The sequence below is a fragment of the Apteryx mantelli genome, chromosome 17 (genome assembly GCF_036417845.1).
Source record: "Apteryx mantelli isolate bAptMan1 chromosome 17, bAptMan1.hap1, whole genome shotgun sequence".
NCBI lineage: Eukaryota > Metazoa > Chordata > Aves > Apterygiformes > Apterygidae > Apteryx > Apteryx mantelli.
Genome location: NC_089994.1, coordinates 17,143,062 through 17,153,441, shown reverse-complemented (window position 1 = coordinate 17,153,441; position 10,380 = coordinate 17,143,062). Strand labels below are relative to the sequence as shown.

General features: G+C 37.8%; 1 protein-coding gene across 1 annotated transcript; it reads right to left on the bottom strand.

Annotated features, from left to right (window-relative positions):
- Positions 1-386: 386 nt before the first annotated feature.
- Positions 387-10,358, bottom strand: RAD9B (RAD9 checkpoint clamp component B). The gene is made up of 12 exons (XM_067307344.1): positions 10,325-10,358; positions 9,420-9,490; positions 8,324-8,473; positions 7,649-7,763; positions 6,558-6,657; positions 5,469-5,575; positions 3,376-3,482; positions 2,837-2,901; positions 2,122-2,244; positions 1,133-1,382; positions 1,007-1,044; positions 387-819 (listed from the first exon to the last, which is right to left on the bottom strand). The coding sequence occupies exons 1-12, from the start codon at positions 10,356-10,358 to the stop codon at positions 639-641; spliced, it is 1,341 nt and encodes a 446-aa protein (XP_067163445.1). The 3' UTR covers positions 387-638.
- Between the last annotated feature and the right edge of the window lie 22 nt (positions 10,359-10,380).

Sequence of the window (10,380 nt, the reverse complement as noted above, 5' to 3'; positions counted from 1 at the left end):
AACGCAGTGTGAATTCTCTAGTGTGCTACTGGGGAGCTGAACATGAAGCAGTGCATCTACAGCATACTTAGTTTACAAATCTCAGTCTATTCAAGCATGACTTAAATTTATATTACACTATGAATACATCCACAGTTCTGGTGGCTAACGTATAGTATTACAAATAGTAGGAAACCCGACCAAAGCTAACAACAACAAAAAACTTGTGTGTTTAATTCTTAAAGCTGGATTTCAAAAATCAGACTCCTGTGAAACATAAGTAGTGAATAAATATTTAACTTGTGCTGACATAGCGGAAAATTATAGCATTGTATCTTGAGTAGAGTTCTGTCCTTTTTGTATGTTTGTCTTGCAAAAAAAAAAGGGGGGGTACAAATTAGGTAGAATTTCTACTTTTCAGACTTTCTCAATAGATGTTAGTGAAATTCAGTCTACCATCCTGTTACAAGCTCAGAATACAGATAAAAGGAGTTTCTGATAAGATCTAACTTGTCTAAGAACAGTAGGACAGTTTCATAATAGAATTAAACTTCTTTCTAAAACTAGAAACAGCTCTACAATTACCATGTCAAATATACTTCCATCTTTGAAGGCAATCGTAATCACTAAGTAAAGACTATTGCAGACACTTCATATTATTAGAGAACTTGAGATCTCTGCATATTGACAGAATCCTCTTCAGTGTCGCTAGCTGTTGCTAAACTATGGAGGATGTGGTTGATGGCATCTTTCTCCTTAAAAGACACTGCTCCAAAAAACAAGGAATGAAACTGGAAAATGCAATATTTATACAAGTAAGATACTACGCATGTGATACACCTCAGGGGTTAATTATTTCTCAAGCCTTTGTTACTTTAAAAAGCACATTTTTTAATCTTTGTCAATCTACAGTGTTTCTAAGTAAAATACATTTGCCATCTGCAAATATTTACAGCATTACAGTCAAACATGGTGAATTTTTGTCAACTATGCTGCTGTGAAAGCTGCTTCCTGTTCAGTGAAATACCATGTGCAGAACCCAATACCAGTGTGTAGCAACTTAGACTACATGGAGCATGCAGCTAAATAGCAGCTTAAGAACACTATTCCGCTGTTTCGTAAAACAACGTAGATACGATTAGAGTCTCCTTACCTTGTGATAATCAAAATGTGTTGGCCTTGCTTCCAGCATTGTATAGTCATCTGTCTCAGTTATGGTAGTTCCTTCTGTGCCTGTAGTATCTTTATTTGAGATTTTGGGAATAATTTTTATCTCTTGTTTTGCCAAAGGACTTCTAGGTGCTACCAGCTCCGTGTTTTGTGAATTTCCATTCCACTGTGGCTTCCTGGAAGCTATTGCTTCTGAATTACTATCTCTATCCACGGAGGTTTTTTCAGATTTACTCATACATGTCTTCAAGCTGGATGTGAGAGAGTAGGTCGGGTTAGTAACTAGCCTTTACATGTCTTTAGTGGCAGCCTGTACTTCCTGCTAATGAAAAGCCTTATGGCTTTAGAACAGGTTCTCAGCTAGTGTCTTCCCTTCCTTCCTTACCGGAACAGAACTCCATGGAGACTAAGCAAAGCAGAGGCGGGCGTGGAGTGTTGCACCTGGAATTTTATTGCTATGCATATTAAGAAATGATCCCAAGACTCCTGTGCTGTCTCTCCTTTTGCTGCCAAAATGGTACCTTAGCGTTACCGGTAATGAAAGTTAAGACTGTGTTCAAGAAGGGAACATCTGTCTAAAACCATTCCCTGGCACGCCAGTGATAGGTAAAGGTATGAGAATCCTATGGGAGAGGGGACTCAGGCTGCTCAAGCAAATGTTGGCTGCCTGCTACTATGGCAGGGCCTATACAAATAGCAGATCAGTAGCTGTTTGCTTTGATGAAAAGAATCCACCAGTGGAGGAAGAGACTGTCTCATGGTAGTGCTTTGTCTGGGTCTCAAATTATGTCAGCTTTTTCCTGAACCTTTATAGTTGAGAATTTTCCTGTGAACAAAGGCTCCGGTTTTGGGTACAATGTTTATAAATGTCCAATAATAATTAAGATCATTTCCTTTAAATTTGACTTTGCTGTTTGATTTTCAGTCTAAGGCAATCTGCCTCCTTCACCCACCCCTGAAGCCCGCTGTTACCTGTCCTGCCCTTGTGAAAAGCGTGGAGGCTGTTCGGAGGCTGTCTCGTTTTCAATGTCAGATAAGGTAGCCAAAATAAAGCTGGCTTCCAGCACCATATCTTCAATGCTGAAAGCAATTGGTCTAAACAGAAACGTTCAGAGACTAAATAGCATGTATAATTACATGGATTTTGGGGAGGAAGCATAGCTCATGCAATTATATACACACTGATTAAAAAAATAACCCTTCTAGAAAGATTAAAAGCTAATACAAGTATTTGCTACTTAGGAATATAAGATGGCTTCCTACTGCAGATGTAAATGCATCAATGAGCAAATGTTACACAGTTATTATACTTAGTTCAGTTGTGCTTTTCAACATGTAACTGTTAAAATTGCACTTTAAACAGAAAATGTATTGTTTCTTTAGACTACCAAATAAAATAAAGTTGTTGCATGCATTAGACTGAAAACCTGAAATGCCCACGTAACTTGTGGGTGCTCAGCAGTCAGCATGGCCAGCTTCGTAATACTGATGCCTGTATTAAATGCCTCACGTGTAATAACAAACTGCTTAACTCTGTATTGCAGGTTAATTAGAAATATAGCTTTTGGTAAGAAATTAAAATCAATTTTATTGTTACAGTTAAATATTCATAGAGTAACCTGCAGACAGAAATTGATTGTAGAGTTGTAACTGCAATTGTTCTAGACAGGCGTGTTCCAAAACATACTTTCCAGATCTGTCAAAATGGATTGAGACAGGAGTACTGGTAGCTTCTGAAAATGCTAGTAGTCCCTGAAAAGAAGGGGTGGGAGGTTAAGTGCTATTTTAAAAACAGAAGAAGAGTAATAATAGAATATGAATTTATCCCAACTGTCGTTTACTCGTGAAAAGAGAAGGTAAAAGTCTACTGCTTCTAGAATGCATTTCTTGCCTTCCCTGACTGGAGTTTTGCCCAAGAAGCTTCTGCGTGTAGACTGTGGCCACTATACTTTCTCCAGTACAGTTATAAGGTACTTGCCCAGCACTGAAACTATATTTTTGTTGTTTTAAAAACATTTCCCTTGCCCTTCAAAGGCTATAGCGAGGGACTCTGCAGTGTCCTGCAGATCCTTGTTTTTAAAGCTATTCCTTCAGCAGCTGATAAACACTGATGATGATCAGGAGGCCTGGTAGAACACCTTCACCAGGGACCATTCTGTATTTTCCAGGTTAAATTATGCAAATTCATGGAAAATGTTTTCTTTTCAAAACAAATTCTTATTTTACCCTCAGTTCCTTAAGGCAAAATGTTACTTCAGAATCCACTCCAACTTGAAAGTAGTCAAATTCATCTGGATTTAGCTGTATTTCAGTATGCATTGCCTTTGAAAAGTCTGTTCAAAATAATAAGAAAGTCAAGGACTCAAAATGGAAATTTGAACTCAACAACACTATGATTATAACCATGAGTTTTTTAGGTCAGCATTGTTTGAACAAATAACTATTTTTATAGTGACTAATAGTAATAAATGTCTAGCTGGCTTTGGCTAAATTTCTTTTGCAATTAAGTAAAATACCTTGGAAATCCCCAAAATATTAAGAGTATATATTGCGGGCTTAAAATGATTTTAACAAAATGTATTTTATATTTCACTGTGTGATCTAACCCCGATATCTGCTTTTGTACTTGCAAGCCTGCATTGTCTACAGGTGTTCTTCATAAATACTCTTACTAGCTTTTTAGTGTTGCATAGATGATAAGACCAAAATGCAGCATGACTTTAGCAGATAAATCATAGTTGCTGACAACCATCAGAGGTATAAGAATGCAGACTTAGGTTATTTGTTTTAAAATGTAATCTTTTCCTGACTTTACATAAGTGGCAGACTGGAAAATAGGTTCTTCATTTTTAGGTATTAAATTGCTGCTCATTAGCGTTAGAATACCCCTCTAGTTATTATAAGGGGTGTGAAAAGAAAATAAGAGGTTACTTCCATGATGCAATACAATCTCACAGGCATTCAGAAGAATATTACAGCAGCTTAAATAGTGCGCTCCTATCCAGTTTGCTTTCAAAGCCAGGCTGCTAACAAAGTATTACAAACTACTCCCAGTCTTCTGTTTCTTTGCTTAAGAATTTTCTTGTCTCAGCTTTCAATAAGGTCCAACCGCATGTACAAATATCATCTTGTAGAGTTCCTTAGAACTGTAGAAATGCACTCTTCTACTACACCTGCCAAGTTCCACAAGACAGAGCCTACTGCATGCAAATGGAAACAAGTCTAGGCAGAAAGTATAATTTCTTTCTTTGAAAATTAAATCTGACTCTGGAAAAACCCAAGCCATCACCAGATGATGCGTTCAAAGAATATGTTTTGTTTCAGTATATACAGAACATTTGCTGCAGGCAATACATTACATTACATTCTACACAACAAGAATGCTGCTTTCAATTCTTCCATTTTCCCCTTGTTTGACTGTTCTTTTTTTTGGTTTACAGAATTACATTTTTACCTACCATTTTTTCACTCTCCTTCTTACAATAACCCGTTTAAGTGTATGTTTCTAAAATAACAAAACTGATCATTCAGAACACAATTTTTTTAGTGTCTTTCTATTTTCAGTAATTTCTTTCCTGTTTCATTCCAGCCAGTTTCCACCACTTTACCCTTCTCCCTCTCCATTGCTAGAGCTTGTTCTCAGCCTGGTCCCCACCCCTGCGCTCTAGACAGGCATCTTTTTCTAGGTCATTATGCTCAGCTTTGCTCAGAAGCAAGTATGAAAAACATCCCTTTATTATATGATATACAAGAGCCCCTGCTTCAGAAACACAATTACTAAAATTAGTTTGAGTCACCCACCAAGAAGCTAGATGGTTCTCCATCTCCAATCTGTAAATGGCACCGCACAACGTAAAAGTTTTAGGCCAGCTAACACACTGTATCGCCCTTATGTTAAGATATACTCAGTATTGATATCAATTCTATAATTATGGTATTCAGATTTAAATAGTTCTTTTTAAAAGTATAAAATGATCTCCTTTTGCATGCCTGTTGCCATGTGTCTGCTCTTGCAGCACGATAATTATCTTTCTTCAAGCCTCAGCAAATGGCATAATTTATTTCAACTGGCTGCTCAATCTGGTATCTGCCACTGATACCAGAAAAAATATTATTAAAAACATATCGTCTTAACATAAATATATCAAATCCTATGGGTGGCAATATGACTTAAAATCTGTCTCTGTATGTTCCCTTTCCTAAAAAATCTCATTCAGCCATGAAATGCATTTTCCATTTATGCTGCAATGCTTCTTATTATTTCTTCAGTTCACTTGTTTTAAAGTCCCAATATTCTTTCATATTTTGAATTTCCTTACCAGTGTCTTCCTCGGTGTAACTCTTGAAACAAACTTTCATTGGAGTAACTGCTAGGGTTACTTCTTCTTGACTCATTGGAAAGTGAATCATTATATCAGTCAGCAGCCTATAAAATTTATTTTAGCTTTAAAATAATTTTATATGTTACAAATTATTAGCTAGCAATTGTTATTCACATTAGAAATTAAAATTGTTACATGGCAATACTGATTAGAAAAACTGCCTTTGAAATGTGCCCCTCTTAAAGTGTATCTTTTTTAAATTGATTTATACTGCAATAGTTACATATGTAAATTAAAATTACAACTAATAACTATGAAAATCAAATTTAATGTTTCATACTGCTGTGCATACTGCCAAATCACTCTTTTTTTATTTTATATATGTACATATATATATATATAGCAATTTTTAGCAAATATATGTATATTTTTAGCACATGTCACATTCTTTATTCAAAAGCTTGGAGTTTTAAAAATAGTGTTATGGTTTTATAAACACAATACATAATAGATACACAATATATATTTAGATATATATCTATATAGAGATATCTATCTCCAGTGTGTTAATGGTTGATTACTGTGATAAAAGCATCTATGCACAAGATGCACTTTAACAGAAATGCTGTCAGGAAAAGCACAGTCTAACTGTTCGTTGCCTTTCTTTTCAACAGCATGCCAAATCTTGGATTCCTCATTGGCTTTTTTTTTTTTTTTTTTTTTTTTGCGGGTTACTTTTCAAAACAAAGTTTTGCTTTATTTTGTAAAAGAACTTGTACTTTTACCACTGGATTCTTTTCCTATACAATTTAAGCACAACTTTATTTATGATAGGTGGAAGTTGCTCAAAAGCATTAATTCAAATTATACATTAAACACTTCTCAAGGTTAGACGGCATAGGATTAATGGCAGAATACTCCAGGTTTCTGAAGCTGTAATGTGAAATATCAAGTACTAGTATGTGGGATTTAGGACTTCACCATTTTCAGCTGTGGGGCCCTAATCAGGTTTTGATTATGTTAATTGCTATGAGAGCAGGATTGCATCATGTATGATTTTTAAAGAAAAATATGTTTATTCATTACCTGGATTGGAGTTTAAGTACATTTGGACACATGTGCTTTGCAAAAACAGCCTGTAGTGGATCACATTCTTGAAAAGTCAGATTATGTGTTTTCACAATACCTAAGTAAAAGTGTATGAACAAAGATTAATGCTGGCCTGTAATTTTTAATGCTTATTAGTATTAATTGTTCTTTTTCATAAATCTCATTAAAAAAGGAACCAAGGAATTCAGTCTACCTACCTGGAAATAACTCACTCACAAATAGAAAACTGAATTAAAATGCTGTCTAAGACTTCTTTCATACTATTAGTTATTCCTCTCTAAAATCTGTGGTTCTTAAGAATTCACAATGAACAAGTGAACAGCAATGAGTGCAACAAGCACAGGGAAAAGAAGCCTTCAACATTTAACTGGTAAATAATATAAATGGTGGGAGAAAGCAAAACTAAATCCATACAGGTCTCTATTTATTTCTAGATAAGCATGAGCTGACGAATGAGCTAAGTTAGCTTACTTGACCTAAGTAATATAATATCTCATTATTATTAATGCAGGCTACATTTTTAATGCTCTAAAACACTGCCCATTGCATAGCACAGCTCTGCAGGCTGTGTTCATAGATAATGGTTCTTTGTGAGTTCTGCGGAGACTAATGTCTACGAATACAGTCTTCCGCAGGACTGAGGATGTCAGACCTGTTACAAAGCCAAAGAACCGTAAGTACTGGAAGGGTAAAGACCCAGTAAATTCTCTAGTTCAAATAGCTGCCAAAACAGGATTTCCCTTCCTCCCCTTTTAAATTCCAGAATGTGTGGTTTTTTTCAGAATTTAATGCAGCCTAATTTTAAATGTTGCAAGCAGTGGGCTAACAATTAGTGTATAACATACATAACTACTGAACTGAAGCACAGAAGAAAGCTGACTGATAAATCCTGTTACAACTTCTTTTTAACAAGGTGATGTGCGTTAAAAATACTAATTAGGATGTGAAGAGGCTGAAAGTGTTTGGCATAATTTTCCATCAGTAACACACAATTAATAATTACACTAAATATTGTCTTCCTGTTTTAAACTGCTTCTGTTTCTGGAAAGTCACTTTATGTAACCTACCGTGTTTACAGATGAGCTGAAAAGTTATGTGACGATCATTAATATTTGTATAAATGTTGCATTTCTCTACATTCCTTTCCAGCATATTTACACATCTAAATACAGGAAGAACTGACTGTAAAAAAAAAAAAAAAAGGTGCAAAGGTTACCAAGCAATTTTGCAGTATTATTTCCCTAGTCTCATGCAGTTTATGTCAAGCTCCTGTTTTTATGGCTTCCCAAAACTGCTTTGTAAGCAGACACCAAGGTAGCGATAATGATCCTTGCCATCCTCACCCGCTACGCAACGGGTGGCCAACAGGCCTGTTTGCTAAAGAACTGGTCAAAGCTCTCTGGCTCGTACTATTTTTGAAGGTTACAGGAGAAACACTCAAGCGACACAAACATGGTATTTCTTCACCCCAAGATGAAACCGGTTCAGCGTTTGGAAACGGCAGGGTACAGCTCGGAAGCTACATCTCCTAAACATCATTAAACACAAATGTTCTCGTTTGCAGAATTGCTCAGGAGCACTAGAGCTTAGAGCTCCAAAAGCCACAGTAGTCTTCGGGTTTTAGTCCAAGAATGCTAATATGTCACCTATATGCCTAAACAATCCTCCCCCTATAATTTAATTTAAAAATTGGGCTGATTTGCAGCTTACAAAGCTGTGCATACCAATCCACTAAAATGTACCTTAATTATCAATTTACACGGAAGGGGTAACTGTTTCTCCCTCTGACATGATTTGGACCCGGCTGTCCAGCAGTAATGTTGAAAAAACATAGATGAAAAGAAGATATATGCACAGGCTGACCTAGAAGAATTCACTGATCTTAAGGCAAGCTGAAAATAAAAAATATTTCATTAACTTGAAACTGTTTTATATTGAACCTTCAACAAAAAGGCTATCTCTATGCTTCAGTACCATACCCAAGCACAAAACCTTTCAACAGGCATGTCCCAAAATAAACATAGATGCATCGTGCCTATAATCGTCTTCAAACTAATCACCCTCCTTACTGCAGGTCAGAAGTCACTGGTATAATATAGACATAGGATTCCAATCTAGGGGCATTTAAGTGTGTGAGTTAAGCCTTTAAGTGTGAATTACCTAAACATTTAAAGCTAAGCTTGAGTTTGAGGCTTTTGAGAGATTGGAGCTTGTTTTAATGCAATTTTAATTCTTGCCCATCCACATGATGCAAACAAATGAGCAAAGACATTGTGTATCACAGTACTAGCACCTCAAAAATATTTTAGATATAAAAAGAAAATAGCTCCGCTTCTAATTTGCAAGCTTTCCTGCAAGGTAAGAAGAGTTGAGCCTAATCAGCCTTGACTAAGAAGCCTCTAAAGAAAACCCAAATTCTGCTGGAAGTGATGGTTGATTAACGAGGGACATTCTTCCTGTTGAGTCACAGCAAAGCAGCACAAAAACATGTTGTTTAGAGGCAGTTTCCGATGTAGTACAAAACATAAGCCTTTTGACCCATGACACTAAAAATGAAACCCACAGTAGCACTCTGGATGTTCTGGACAAGCTTCAGCTAAGGCAATACAAAAATCCATGAATGTTAGGGGCAGAGTGGAGACGAATCTTCCATGATACAGTCTGCATAATTACAATGACAGAAAATACAGCATTTGTCCATATTTAAAGTGGAGGAAGCTGAGGGAGAATGTAACTCAGACTGAAGGGAATTTGTAGGAAAACAATTAAATACAAAATCCAGTGATGTTTGTTTCCAAAAAAGAATTTTTTAAATTACAATAAATGAAATTCACTTACACCTTTTTCTACTGGGTCAAACCAAAATTCATCACTAATACGTGCTATGGCATGTATTGCTCTTCCAAACACTAGTAGAAAAGGAGAAAGGTGCAATATGCATTCTCAGTTAAATGAAAAACAAGCTAGACTACATTTTCTCCACAATAACTTAAGAGGAAACATAAATCAACATTGACATTTTCAAAAGCTGCCTCAAATGTTGGATGTCCCTTTGCAGCAACTGGTATGACCTGATGCCTCCGCAAATTAATTTAATCTTATTGGACCAAAAAAGCCCTGCTGAAGTTAGGGACCATGCCTCGTAGGCATCAGCTGGTTTCAGCGAGAGGAAAGCAGCAGGGCAGCTGTAAAGACCTAGCCCTAGGGAACACACAAGGAACCAGCAGCGGGTCTCAAAATTCGCCTTGGCCACCCTGGCACCGGCAGAGCAGCATTTTGCATGAAAAGCAAGGGGAGGTTTAGTTGGGCCTTTGGAAGGAGAACAAGGTGCATAAGGAGGCGTGCAGATAAAGTAACAGCTTATCCACCTGAAAGCACCCCAAACCCGGCTCTTTGTATTCAAATCTGAACAACCTTCAGGGGCAGCATGTCGCCTCTTGGAAACAGCTTTGGCCGCCTGAGGGGGGAGGCTGCTCCTCACCCCCTGCGAGCGCAGCCGGGGTTGGCAGCGAGTGCTGGTGCTTCATGCCCCACTTTGCACTGGGGGGGGAAAGCCCCCTCGGGGGAAGCTCGCTGCGGGCAGCGTGTGTGGGCCCCAGCGCAGCTGCCCATCCCAGGGCCGCGGGCCTTGCCGGGGTGCGCTGCCCTGAGGCGGTGCGTCGCTCCAGCGCTGTGGTGCTTGTTCCCCCCCACGCAGACCCCTCTGCCCCAGACGTGCCGCCTCTCCCGGGGGCTACCGGTACCTCTGAGGTGCCCCCCCCCAATCACACACTTCATGGCCGGGGAGAGGCGGAGGAGC